At 41.3% G+C, this 14,747-nt stretch overlaps 1 protein-coding gene across 1 annotated transcript in view; it reads right to left on the minus strand.

The window, feature by feature from the left end:
- LOC130458487 (lipoxygenase homology domain-containing protein 1-like) overlaps nucleotides 1-14,747 on the minus strand; it is a 113,157-nt gene that overhangs the window by 55,707 nt on the left and 42,703 nt on the right. The window contains exons 2-4 of the mRNA XM_056824394.1: nucleotides 14,397-14,511; nucleotides 6,730-6,810; nucleotides 6,130-6,314 (exon numbers count right to left, since the gene is read on the minus strand). Of these exons, the coding sequence (XP_056680372.1) occupies nucleotides 6,130-6,314; nucleotides 6,730-6,810; nucleotides 14,397-14,511 (381 nt within the window). The remainder of the gene's footprint in view (nucleotides 1-6,129; nucleotides 6,315-6,729; nucleotides 6,811-14,396; nucleotides 14,512-14,747) is intronic.

Consider the following 14,747-nt stretch of genomic DNA (forward strand, 5'->3'; position numbering starts at 1 on the left):
GAGGAACAGCCATACTTAGTGGGTGAGAGGAGGAAAACAACTAGGGAATGAAAAAGGTTAGTGAGACAGAGAAGGAGAGAATCGGAGTAGAGTAGTGTCATGGAAGTGAAGGAGGCCAAGGTAGTAAGCAATGTCAAACACTGCTAAAAAGTCAAGGAGTATAAGGTCTGAGAAAGGCTATTGGTTTTAGCAATTATGGGCCATTGGTGAACTTGAAGAGAGCAGTTTTTGTAGAGTGACTAGGAGAGGAGACAGATTGCAGGGGGCTGAGGAGTAAATGAGGGTTGTAGAAAGGGAACCATATAAAGCTCCCTTTTCTGGTTTACCAGTGAAGACAAAGGGAGAGATAGGATGATAACTTACAGTCTAGAGAAAGTATCAGGACTTTTCAAAGATGTAACCTAAGCACGTTTATTATAGGCAAAGGAAGAGAGATTTGTCTGTTGTGACTTCCTCCCTACTTCAGTGCCTAAAATACATTCATCTGCAGAAATCTCAGAGATGGAAGAGACTTTGAAGGTCTTCTTAGCCAAACCTAGAACTATGTTGCCATGAGAGACTTTGTCAAAAGCCTTACTGAAAGTTGTGTCATTAGCATTCAACCATTAGAAAGAGAAGTGGACAGAATGTTGGGCCTGGAGTCAGGAAATCCCGGGTCCAAATCCAAACTTGGAAACTTACTAGCTATGTGATCCTGGGCAAGTCATTTAACCTCTGTTTGCATCAGTTTCCTTATCTGTAAGATGGGGATAATAATAGCATCTACCTTATAGGATTGTTGTGAGGATCAAGTGAGATATTAACTTAGCTTTGATAAGAGTACAACCAAGTTTGTTGAAATTTGGAAAAGATCTCATGCAAGGAGAGCAAATAATAATAATAATAATTTCCTCCTGGGGAAGAAAAGGCCTATGGTAGGAGTCACTCATTGCTTAACTTAGCACAGTGCCTGGCACATAGTAAGTACTATGTAAATGTTAGCTGTTATTAATGATGAGAAAATGTACCTCCTTTTATTCTTTGCCAAGGTGGAAGGAAGGGAGGAGAGGAACAATGTATATGCTGTCAGATTTGATTGATATGTTAGTTTTATAAAATGCTTCCTTTCCATCTTTTTTGTTCTTTCAAACAAGGGATGGATCCCTTGCTAGGGATATGGGAATGGATATGTTTAGAAATTCATATAATGTAAAAACTAAAGATACCAAGAAGATTTTCAAATAGAAATGTACTAGAATCTTGTCAAGAACAGAAGAGAAGTTTACCAACCTTATGTTTAAAGAGTTCACCTTCTTCCCCCTTTTGACTGGAACACTTACCATATTGACACTTAAAGGTAAATGTAATTAAAAACAAAGTCAATAAGAAAACATAGCCCTAATTAGTTCAGTGATTTTAAATCGATCTGTCCTCATGGTTCAAGTTACAACCTTCTGCTCTATTTCTCCACTCATTATTTTCCATAATTGCATAGTTTTATCATTAGAAGATAGCATTCAACATTTGTTCAACAAGACATGTATTACATTTTCCCAATACTTTCATTCCTTTTCCGTTTGGGCACTGTTCTCTCTAGGACACCTCTTTTAACATGCAGGTACCTTTGGGACTACAATCACCCTGAACCTATTCACACTCTCATAGAGCTGTCAGACACCTTCTTTCTGACAAAAACAGATAGGGGCTCTTGGAGACCTTACCTGGAAGAGGGGAGATCGGTGCTGAAAGGAAGGACAAGGTCGCAGAAAGGAAGGTGAGATGAGACATATGAAAGGTAAAGCTTGCCAGCTTCACATTGGCCCTAATGGGATGAATAGATCCACAATCCACTATATGGATACTGCTGGATCATGCTGCCTCTGTAGGCAATTAATTGGTCAATGGGAGAAGTAAACAAGAGGAATTCACCTTGGAAAACATGGGCACCATTTTGCCATTTTAAGAAAAGATCAAGTTGTCTGTTATAAACACATTGACACAAAACTTTCAAACAGGGGAAGTCCCAAGCTTTTAAAAAATGTTTTTCTTTCTATGGACAAATGGGTTTTTATTTGTTACATAATTTCATAGGAAAGGTGAGTCGTCTGAGACATTGTAGATGTATTTGTTTATAGGAAGCAACAAAATTATCCTATTATCCAGCCTCTGACCCTTATAAGCCATATTATTCTTGAGCAAGTCATTTAACTTCTACTTCCTCAACTACAAAATGAGAAGATTAAGGACTTCCCTCCCTAGATGCTGTTCAGCTCTAATGAGGTCATATTTGAAAAGGGCTTAGCAGAGTGCCTGGCACATAGTAGGCTCTACATAAATGCTAGATATTAATAATAATATGCAATTGTAGCAATTACTCTCTGCAAATGGGTTCTGATAATATTTTTACCATCTTCATGCCTGCTGTTGTTACATAATTAATTCAACTTGTAGACAAGAGTGTTGCTCAGAATATAAAATGTTATGGAAATTTAGAGAATGTAGATTTATTATGTAAGTACTATGTGAACTTTTAATCTTATCATATAAAAGATGACTATTTGAATGTTACGTACACCTCACTCTGTTAAAAAGCCAAATATTAAATGGCTTGAAAGAACAAAAAAGAGGGGTGGGAAGTAGCAGGGCTATTACAGAATGAATACTAAGGCAGGCTTAAGAAGATGCCATTTCTAACCCCATCTCCTCTACCATCTTGGTGGCAACTTTGGAAATGTCACTTGGTAGGACTTTTCTCCTGTAAAAGGAGAATGGATAATAATCTTATGGAAAGGATAACAAAGATAATCAGTGTCATAAGATTTTAAAAGTAAAATATCCTATGATGGCCACTGGAAGCCCCCAACACTTTTTAAAACCCTTACCTTCCATCTTAGAATCAATACTTTGCATTGGTTCCAAGGCAGAAGAGTGGTAAGGGCTAGGCAGTGGGGGTCAAGTGACTTGTCCAGGGTCACATAGCTAGAAGTGTCTGAAGCCAGATTTGAACCTAGGACCTCCTGTCTCTAGGTCTGGCTCTCAATCCACTGAACCACCTCAATGTCCCATAAGGGCTGGGCAATGAAGGCTAAGTGACTTACCCAGGGTCATATGGGTAGGAAGTATCTGAGGCAAGTTTGAACCCAGGAGCTCCCATCTCTTGGCCTGACTCAATCCACTGAGCCATCTAGATGCCCATAACACTTTAAATCAAGTTTGGTGAGATCTGGAAAAGATCTCAGGCAAGAAACAATTAAAAGTGTCCCCTAGACAAGAAAAGGCCCATGGTGGGAGTCATTCACTGCTTCCAGGTATTTGAAGGGTTCCCAAATAGAAGAGCAATGAGACTTGTTCTAGTTGGTCCAAGAGGGCAGAACCAGGAGCAATCAGTAAATGTTGTGGACAGGCACACTTCAGCCCCAATGCACAGAAGAATTCTCTAACAATTAGAACCATCCGAAAGAGGGCTGAGCTGGTTTTATAGATGGTTCTTCATAGCTGTGGGTGCTCCAGCAAAGGCTGGAGCATTATTTGTTTTGGATAACAGGGATTTGTGATTTAGATAGGGGTTGAATTAAATCCTCTCTCAGATTTCTTTTAACTCTCACAATTGTTATTTGGTTGACTATCTCTTATTCTCTGATTCTTTTTATTTATTTATTTTTACCAATTACATGTAATAACAACTTTCCACATAAATTTTATGAAGTTCTAGGATCTTAATTGTCTCCCTCCTTCCTTCCCTCCACCCTCTCCCAGAGCAGGGAAAGCAATTCAATCTGGCTTATGCATGTATTATCATGCAAAACATATTTCCATATTGGTCATTGTTGTAAATGAATAACGTGATTCTTTTTTATTGATCAATTATGAACTAACATCATACAGCATGCTGTGAAGTTTGCTGAAGAAACCAAGCCCTTGCCCCCTGCAGAGACAAAACTAACAAGCATGGTGAACATAAAAGACTGACATTTGAAATAGTCCCCCCAAAATCAGATCAGAGAGTCATGGATCTGAAGCTGGAAAGGGACCCCAGAGGACATCTAGTCTAACTACCTTACTGTCCCAATGAGAAGATGAGGCACACGGCATGCCCAAAGTCACTCAGATAATAAATGGCAGGGCTGAGATTTAAATGCAAGTCCTCTGACTGACTCCAAGAACTCTTCCTTAATGTGCAGAAATCTTTCTTTGACTTTATCTGTCTCATAAATTTGATCTGATATCACTGTGCATTTCTCCAAATTGATTTATGATTCAGATTACAAGTGTAGGAATAATTCACATTTATAGAGCTTTTTAAAGACCCAATGTTTTGGGGCAGATATGTGACTCAATGGACAGAGAACCAGGTGTGGAGACTAGAAGTCCTGGGTTCAAATGTGACCTCAAACATTTCCTAGCTGTGTGACCCTGGGAGAGTCACTTAACCCCAACTGGCTAGCTCTTATTGCTCTTCTACCTTGGACCCAATACTTAATGTCAATTTTAAGACAGAAGGGAGGATTAAAAAAAAAAAAAGATGCAATGTGTTTACCTAATCCTAATACCATGAGGTATGTAATTCAAATATTTCCCCATTTTGCATATGAGGAATCTGAAGCTCAGGGAGATAAATATGGTAGAACTATCATGAAGTATATGATTATCTAACTGTGCTTGTACATGATAACAAACCAGCTTATAATTTTGCTGCTCAAGGGGTGAATGAGGACAGGGGAGGAAGAAGGTGTCAACATGGAATCTAGGAACCCCAAACTTGTGGCCTAGTAGAATCTGGTGAACCTCAGGTTTCAGGACTAGCTTATAGGTTGGAGACCCCAAACTTTGTACTTGTTCCCTGTTCCCATGGGAATCTACCCTGAAGGGAATCCCAGGCTGGCAGTTTCAGGCTGAGTGGGGGACCCTCAGGTGAATGACAATCCACTTCAGGTGAGGGCTAAGCCCAAGCTGAAGTCAAGTGACTCTTTGGCACTACAAGCAGTGCATCAGTCTCACAAGCTGAAGGTCCTGAGTTTGATCCTCAGTAGAAGGGTGTGATATACTTCTGGAGATGAAGAGTCACTCGACTTTGACTTGGGCTTAGCCCCCACCTGAAGTGGATTGTCATTCACCTGAGGGTCCCCCACTTAGCCTGAAACTGCCAGCCTGGGATTCCCTTCAGGGTGGATTCCCATGGGAACAGGGAACAAGCACAAAGTTTGGGGTCTCCAACCTATAAGCTAGTCCTGAAACCTGGGGTTCACCAGGTTCCACTAGGCCACAAGTTTGGGGTTCCTAGATTCCATGTTGACAAAGGTAATCTGTACCTTCGGGATTCCTACAGAAACTCTAAATCTGGGCTTCTTAACCTGAGGTTCATGAGTGTTTTGTTTATTTGTTTTTTGTAAACAAAGCCCTTTAAGGCTTTAGAAATACTGATATAATCTCATTTTGCCTCCAAAGTGTATGTTCAATTTCATCGATCCTCATGACAACCTCATTAGGTAGATCCTATTATTATTGTTCTCATTTCACAGATAAAGAAACTAAGGCTTAAAGTGGCCTGTCCATAGTCACACAGCTAGGAAGTATCTGAAAGTATCTCAAATCCTCCTAATTCCAAGTTAATGCTTTCAATCCACTGGACTAGTTGTTGTTGTTCAGTGTGTTGTTTTTCAGTTATGTCTGGCTCTCTGTGACTTCGTTTGGGGTCTTCTTAGCAAGGATACTAGAATGGTTTGCCATTTCCTTCTCTAGCTCATTTTATAGATTAGGAAAATGGGGCAAACAGGATTAAATGACTTGCTATGGGTCACATGTCAGGAAGTGTCTGAGGCTAGATTTGAACTCGAGAAAATGAATCTTCCTGATTCCAGGTCCAGAGTTCTGTCCACTGCCCAACCTGGCCGCCCCACCTACTGCACCACACTACCTTTTTAAAGGGGAAAAAATTGGTGATGGATAGTAAACAAGATGGTCTTCTCAGAGGATATGAGCCATAAACTTGGCCTTGAAGGAAAAGTAGTATTCCTATAAGCAAAGAAGTGTTGGGAAGGCCATTCCAGGGAGGAGAACAGTTAGAACAGAGATGCTTTGATGAAGACCAGTGAACAAGCCTGGTCTGACTTGAGTGTCATTCTCCATGCCCACCCCAAGAACAGCACTTACACCTAGGAACATCCATGGGGGTAAAGCTGGCCAAAAGATCCCGGAACAATTGGCGGTCCCCCTCCACTTTGCTCAGCCAGTTAGTAGAGTTGAAATAGTACTTGAGGCAGGGCCGCTTCGTGTCCGTCAGGATGACCCTGTCCAAAAACCAGCTGGCATTCTTCCCAGTGTTGTCATGCTCGATTCTAGAGTAGAAGCAAATAACCAGACTAGGGTCAGTGCCAAATGGGGAGAACCCACTGGGAATTGGCAATGGCGGCAGCAAATCCAACTGTTTCTTTCATCAGTCCTTCATACAAAAGGTAAAGCTTGAACTGAGTCTTGAAGGAAGAGAGGAAGGTTAAGAAGAAGGACATTCTAAGTACTAGAAACATTCAGGACAAAGGCACAGAGACAGAAGCTAGAATATGAAGTGTAAGGAAGGAAGGGAAAGCCAATTTAGCTGGAATCTGGCATGCAGGAAGGAAAGGGAGTAATTAATGAAAAAAGGAAAGTTAGCTTGGGTCCTGGCTATGAAGAAATGTAAAAGTCAAACAAAGGAATTTGCATTTGCTTCTGGAGGTGAGAAGTAGCCAGTAGAGTCCAGGAAAGAATCCTCACCTGATTTTGTAGATGGCACCAACATTGTTAGTTCTGACCCGGAATACATCCACGTTGGCTTTTGAAAAGGCAGCTTCGCTCCTAAGACATATGGGGACATAAGTTAGTAAAGATCGTCATTCTGGGCCCAGGACCCAGCAAGAAAACCCAAGGCTGAAAATTCTTTCCTTCTCTACCACCTTTTTCCTTGGCCCCAAAGACTCAGATTGGAGGGGAAATGAAGTGGGTGTTACCGCCTCCATCAACTGATATCAGTAATAATAATCCTTTGCCTTTAGATGACCCTTAAACTTTTTTTTTTTATCAACTCTTACCTTCTGTCTTAGAATCCTTATGGCATATTGTTTCCAAGGCAGAAAAGTGGTAATGGCTAGGCCAGCATTGGTGAAGTATTAGCAAGCCCCCTGCACAGGGGAGCTGCCCCATTCCCCCTCTTCCCAGCACCCAAGGACATTTTTGATTGCCCCCTGCCTCTCTATCCAGTTGCCCAAAGGAAGCACTTCTTCCCTCAGCTCTCTCCTATAAAGGGCAGGGTGAGGAGAGAGAAGGGTCTCACAGACAGCTTGAATTTGCCCCCTGGGTACTTGAACTCAAAAACTTTGGCCAAAGCTGGGTCAGGAAATGGGAATTAAGTGACTTGCCCAGGGTCATACAGGTAGGGAATGTATGAGGTCAGATTCAAACCTAGGACCTCTCAACTCTGGGCCTGGCTCTCGATCCACTGAGCCTCCCAGCTCTTAAATTTTTAAAAGTCCAATCCCATTCAATCTTCTTCATGCCTCTGAGGGAGATAAGGGAAGTAATATTACCTCCATTTTATAAATAATGAAATTGAGGCTAGAGATATTGAGTGATTTGCTCATAATCACATGGCCAGTTAGTAGTGAAACCATAACAAAATACTTCAGATTAATTGCTTTAGACTCTGGGGAATGGGGAATGTAGAAAAGGAATAAATTCAATGCCTTTGAGGTTCTTGAGTCCAGTATGTTTTACTGTCCCCTCCTCCCCCCACCCCAGGACACAATATGACCCCAAAAAGGGATGTAATGGTAGTCCCAAGTAGATGCAAACCTTGGGTACCATTCCAACAGGAGAGGAAGTCAAAGTGAACAAGCATGGGAGAACAACAACGTGAGAGAAGCTGTATACTTATAATCTGGCAAATGGTGTGGACAGAAAACACACCAGACATTCAGCAGAGGGCAATGTCATGGCCTCCATCTAGAACAGGACTTGAGTTGATGAAATCCCCTTCCATTGTTCTTGAACAGGTCTAAATTAAATTAGTTTTAAACCAGCCTGGGAGGAGCTTCCCAATGTAGTAGCAAGTTGTTGTAGAGCCTTCTTATATCATCCTTCTGCTCCAGGAACTCCAGTCAGTATATCTCCGGTTCTGGCCAGGATAGCCTCTATCTCCCCTCATCCCAGTGGGAACCCTCTCTTCATTAGAGCTGAGCTGGAAAGATCTAAAGGGAAAATGCCCTCACACTACAATTAGCAGGCTTGTGCACTAGAAATCTCCATGCGTTCAGATAGACTTCTCAGTAACCGCAGCCCAAAAACTAAATTTCAATGAAATATTTTGAAAAGTCACAGAAATATACAATGATGACTTCTACCAGGTAAATGGAAGAAACAAAAAGACAATCAAAACTGAAAGCTGCAGAATTAAAGTGACCAAAATTGGCCAAAAAGAAGAAATATGAGATGGTACATCTCCCACAGAAGTGGGAGACTATATGTATAGAACACTTCATAACATGTCAGACTTTTTTTGATACATTGTTTAATCTGGTGGCACTTTCCCTCTCTTTTTTATTCATTATGATAAGGGATGATTCTTTAAGTACAAAAGGAGGGTGGATTAAATTAGGGAATATAAAAACAAAGGTATCATTAAAATTTACTTGAGGAAAATCAAACATAAACAGCAGCTTTTTAAAATGTCACAGAATATATGCCTATTCAGACATTCATTTTTATTTGCTGCCATATTGTTTCAAAGTGGTAGCCTGTGTCACAAATCAATCTTCAGGTGTATCTTGATATCCTCCAATTATACAATTATATACTTGTCTATTTTTATAAATGTGTGCACTGTTCCTGCCAGAAATTTCTGTTTTCCATAGTACATAGGTATTCATTTTGTGATATCGTGTAGTGTGCTTAGAGTAAAGGCTCAAAACCTCTGCTAGCTCACCAAAATGTAATTTTCCAATTTGATTGGTCATTTAAAAAACTTATCCATAACATTCAGAAGCCTTGAAATGATCCTGGGAACAGTACTTATATAGCTATAAGATATGGTCTGCTGTTTGGAGAGAGACAGAGACAGAGAAATTTAGACAGAATTAGAGACAGAAAGAGAGAGAGAGAGAGAGAGAGAGAGAGAGAGAGAGAGATTCTTTGGTAGTCATGTCCTATGTGTATGAAAAGAGAAACCAACATTTGGATATGAAGAGAGAAAGTGAGGGGACTATAATCAAAGAGAGTTATCCCTGATATTCAAAGATGCTCTCATAGTATTAGCGGAATGTGAAAAGAATAGTATTCTGTAGAAAGTGAAATACCTATGACCTCTTGAGTGATGCAGTATATGTCTTGTGGCAAGCAGCACCCTTCAGCTTTTCTCTCTGAAATGATCATCAGAAATGGATATTCTCACCTTCCATTTGGGAGAAGTGAAGGAAGATGAGTTGGTGAATAAATCCTGAATAACCTCAAAGGAGAACATCTCTACAACTCACTCAGCCAGAGAACCAGGTTGGCAGCATTCAAATTCTTAAAATTCCTATTCCTGATCATAATAAATCCCTACCGCCTAGGTGGAGAGGGAAGAGAGAACATCAGTGGACAGAATAGGGATGACAGCCCAACTAGGTGCAGTTAAAAGAGCCCAATGGAAAGAATCCTCCTGGAGAAAGATGGCAGGGTCCAAGGTGGATCTGAATGAGTGAACCAGAAGCCATACCAAATTAAGGTCAGGTTGATAAAGTAACTAGATACAAGGTAGAGAGAAAGAGAGAAAGGAATGCATGGCAATTCTGCCAAGTCCACCATGGAGGAATTGAGGGGAAATAGCCCCAAAGAATGTTCTTGAATGATCAGAGAGTTAGCTACATATCCTCCTACCTCCCCGATACCTATACTGCCCTAAGCCTGGGCACAGAAGTCAGCATGCAAGTTGAGGTAGGTTTGAGACTATTCCTTCTCAGAGAATAAAATCACTAGAAACACATACTATTTCATCCTTTTATTGTAAGTGGGGAGGGAGGTACTGCTTTTTTTGTACTGGATCTAGGTCCTTCTGGATCTAATAGCAGTATGAGAGAAAAGAGCATGCACTCTCCTTCCAGCAGCACAGCAGCACCCAACAGAAACCCTGCTGATAACTGCTGCAGCCAGAACCTAGCATTTTAGCTTCTGGCCATCTCAATCTAGAGAGCCAGGATTCAGCCCCAGCCCCAAATGCCATGCATTTTCCATCAGTGAAGTCTTGACAATGGAAACGTGATTCAGAAAGATACATGAGATTCCATCTTTTTGCCATATTGTATTAAAAAAAAAAGGTGACATAGCATCAGGGCCCCTGGTAAATTGGAGAAGGAATCTGCCAGGAAACTACAGGAAGGTGATTTCCTTCTGTTCCTGTGTCAGCTCCTAAGAGAATTACTGCCTCTGGCTCTGAACTGATTGATTGGGACAGCACCAAGCATATCATCACATATCTGGTAGGTGCTGAACACAGACTTTCTGATTATGCTTGTGATTCATTACCTCTGAAATCCTTGTCCTGCTTTCCTCAAAGGGCATCCAGGCCATAGGATTCCATTCATCCCAAAAGGTTGCTTGTTTTCATCACTATGCCTTCAATTAATTCTCATGCCTCATCCTCTCCTCCCTTTTGGAATGTCCCCACCCCAGCCCCCACATTTGCCATCCCTTTGCTTATCCAAAATCTATACATTTAAAAGCCCATTTGAAACAACCCCTCTTCAGGAAGTCTTCTAAGATGAATCGCACTCCATCCTGATTTGTATTATTGCACTCCTTGTTTTGCACTCTCTCCACATTTATACAACTCATGTTAGTGTTTCACAGCCCAAGTTTTGCCAGAGTCTGAAAAAATAACTCAATTCCTTCCCTTTAGACAGACCCAGTCACTGCTCAGAAGACCCAGCAGATGAGGAGGGGATTGGGAATCAAGGGGGGGAGGGGGAAGAACAGGACATTAAGAAATAAGTCCAATTTGCTTCAAGTTTAGGGTTTATGAATCCAGACCTTTGGTGGTAAATGTTTTGCAGACCAGTAAATACACACCATGTGCTAGCAACTGGGAAACACTGCTCTATACTGCTCTATCCTGCATTTGTCTTTACATTGCTTTGAAATTCTTCATCTGTTGAAATTCTTCAACATGTATGTTCAGATGTCTCCTCTCCCCAGTTAATGTGCAAAGTCCCCTAGAGTAGAAATGGCATCTTCTACCTACCTATTCCCAAATCACCTAGCACTGGATTAGTCAACCAGTAATTGCTTGGAGCTATTAACCTTCAGCAGAAAAGGAAATTATCTAAGTAGGTTGTTTCAAGAATTTAATTTATAAACTCTTCCCAAGAGACTAAGCACCTCTATACCTGCCTTAATCCAAATGAAGCTGCAAATGGGGGAACTGACTCTCCCTCTGCCTGTAGACACACCTGTAAGCCCTTCTGCATCCAGTAGGAAATGTAATGGAGGGGAGAGAACAATCTCTTCCCTAGGATTATCAAGCACTTTTGTTGTTCCTTGGAATCTAGATGTCACCTGCCTAGAACTTTCAGAACTGTCATCTTCTCTACTCTAGCAAATTCTTTATCTGACTTATTGTCTATCTAGCCTGCAGAAGTCACTTAATCCTTTCGAACCTTTACTTAACCTTCCTAACCTACAACACCCAACTGATCCCTCTCACCTTGTCTGCCCCTCTAGATGGGATACCACCCACCTGACCAGGGATTCCTGCCAGACTCCTGCTCAGATCCTGGCTCCTTCTGGCCTGCCCTACCTTACTGGTACTCACGCCATTTAAAAAACAAAAACTATAAGAATCTGTCCTGTCCATTCTGGTAGCTGTTTGGTTACTGGTGGCAGTGATGGTCTTGGAAGTTGACTGCTGGAAATTTACTTCCAGAAAGTCAGGAAGGCTCTCTCAACAAAATCTCCCCCACCTTCCTCTTCACTGAAGGCTCAGATTCCTTTAAGTGAGAACGTCTTTTGTACCCCAATGAGAGAGAAGGCTTGAATTTCGGATCCCTACAGGGGAGGGGTTGCAGGGATTTATACTCATACAGTTGGGTGGGAGCAGATTCAAGGCTCTCAGAGCCTTTTCTGAAAGGAAGGTTTAATAGGGGGAAGAGAGAAAAAAAAAACAAAGAGCCTTGGATGCTTGAAAAAGAGATGGGGTGCTAGACATGATCTTTGCCCACTTCTTCCCAATTTCATACTCTCTCTCCATATAGCAGAATGCTACAGCTATTCCATATGGCAAAGGAGATGGATATTTCATGTAGTCTTGTTACCATGCCCATTTCATTTGGGTGACAGCCTTCCCGCGAGCAAGTCACTCTTTGAAGTACAAGGTTTATAAGAAGATACCCTTTTCTGCAGGAATCAACAAAACAAGAAGTTATATCTATCTTCCCAAGGCTCATGCCACAGCCCACTTTTGAAGGAATCTAGGCCCCAACATGGCTCAAAGAGAGGGTCCTATAGAAAATAACTGTCATTTTCTATAGGAATGATGGGGCTTGTTCAAAGGAAATCCCAGACCTTGGATTCACCCCTTCCCAAACTACCTTTACTGAATATGCAATGTAGTCTAAAAACAGGAGTTATGATCTTTAGCTCCAAATCTTATAGTGACCCCAAGGTAATACCCTTTTTGCCTCTCTGAAAAATATTCATAGCAATGGAAATCACTTTGGAATTGATTTTGGGTAGTCTTAGTTTTACCATTAATTTTTTTTAGTAACAATTCTGACAGAATGGCAAGGGCTAGGTCAACAAGGCCAAGTAACTTGCCCAGGATCTGAGACCAGTCTGAGGCCAGAATGTAACCCAGACTCTAGGCCTGGTACTCTATCCATTGATAGCCACCAAACTGCCCCTTTGGCCATTAATTCTTTATTATGGTGAGCAGGTATTTCCCTTCTCTGAACCTCAACGCCTTAGTTTCTTTCCCTGTAAAATGAAGGGATTGAGCTATATCAGAACCTTTAGAAATGTGGTTATCCTGGGTGGGGTGGGGTCCATGAAACCCTTTAGGAGGTCTGAGAAGTCAAAATTATTCTCATAATAATCCTAAGACATTTTTATTTTTAATACAATAAATATGGATAGAGCCCACATAAGCAAAGGCTTTGGGGGAGTGGTCCTCAATAATTTTAAGAGTGTAAAGACGAAAAATGCTTAAGAACCACTAGACTAGATGATCTCTAAGGTCTCTTCCAGGTTTAGCATTCTTTGCTCTGTTTTCGTGTATGTGTGTGTCGGGGTGTGTGTTTTATCTTCCTCGGTTAGGGAATAGATCCACCTCCTTGATCATGAGATTCCCCATGCTATTGACTGAACTGTTTTGACAGCTAGGTTTAACAAGATTGATCTTCCCTTCTTTTCTATAAAACCTTTTCCATCATTCAATGGTTACACAAAATATTTTCACAAACATAAAGGAACTTCTGCTCCTCACAGCAACCCTGGGAAATAGACAGACAAGAATTCCTTCATACAATTTAGGGAAGAAGAAACTAAGGCCTCAGCATGAAAAATTACCTCCTTCATGTAGTCAGTGTCTTTAGACCTCAGGGTTATACTCTAACCTACCCTAGTGTTCCTTTTCCAAACCAAAATCAAACTTGAAAAAAGGTTGGTTTGAGTTAAGAGAGAGTTATTTTTTTAAATCCTCTCCTTCCATCTTGGAATCAATACTGTATATTGGTTCCAGGACAGAAGAGCAGTAAGGGCTGGTCAATGGGGGTTAAGTGACTTGTCCAGGGTCACACAGCTGGGAAGTGTCTGAAATCAGATTTTTCTAGGTCTTGCTCTCAATTCACTAAGCCCCTCGCAGATCCCAAGAGATAATTATCTTAATGAAGAAACTGTTTTAGAAAATTCATTTCAACTATATATAATAATCCTGGCTAAATGCTCCAAGAGATAATCCTACTTCAATGGGCACAGAAGAATCATTTGAAACCAGGACCATTTTATTTTTAAATGGTGCTACCAATATGACAGCGGTTTACAACCCCTGACATAGATTATAAATGCCCTCTGTTCTGATATTTGTTTCTGTTAGTAATTGGGTTAACAAACCACTTCCTAAAAACCAGAAAACAAGCCTCAACTCAGCTGCTATCAAGATGATTAGACATTCCAAATGGGCAAGGCCAGCATTTGGATACCAGACAGTATAGGGAAACCAAGTGGGGAAACTGCAGGGGGAAGGATGCCAAAGGAGGAGCAGAACATCTTCAACACATGGTTCTCTGTTCAGAAAAGTCCTCCAGTTCCTTTAAGTTTGGGTGGTCAGGAAGTTGTCTTCTCAAACATTACCCAACAGCCCTACCTACTGCAGCTTGGCAAGAGCACTGGCCATCTCAAGACTTTTCCAGGATACTCACTTGCTCGAGAGATGGAGCTTAGGAGTTAGCCCATTCTCCCCGAAAATGGAAATGAAGACGTTGGCATGGGTTCCTGCACCCCGAACATCACCAGTCATCGTGATCACCTCATACACTGAGAAAGGAGAGACGAATGTGTGATTGAAAGACATGGAGGAAATTTCTTATTGCTGTCAGTGTTATTTAGTCGCTTCAGTCAGGTCTGACTCTTCATAACTCCATATGGGGTTTTCTTGGCAAAGATACTAGAATGGCTTGCCATTTTCTTCATTGTACAAGTGAGGAACCTGAGGCAAGCAGGGTTAAGTGACTTGCCCAGAATCACACAGATAAGTGTCTGAGACCAGATTT

This window comes from Monodelphis domestica, chromosome 3 (assembly GCF_027887165.1).
Source record: "Monodelphis domestica isolate mMonDom1 chromosome 3, mMonDom1.pri, whole genome shotgun sequence".
In the NCBI taxonomy this organism is placed as follows: Eukaryota; Metazoa; Chordata; class Mammalia; order Didelphimorphia; family Didelphidae; genus Monodelphis; species Monodelphis domestica.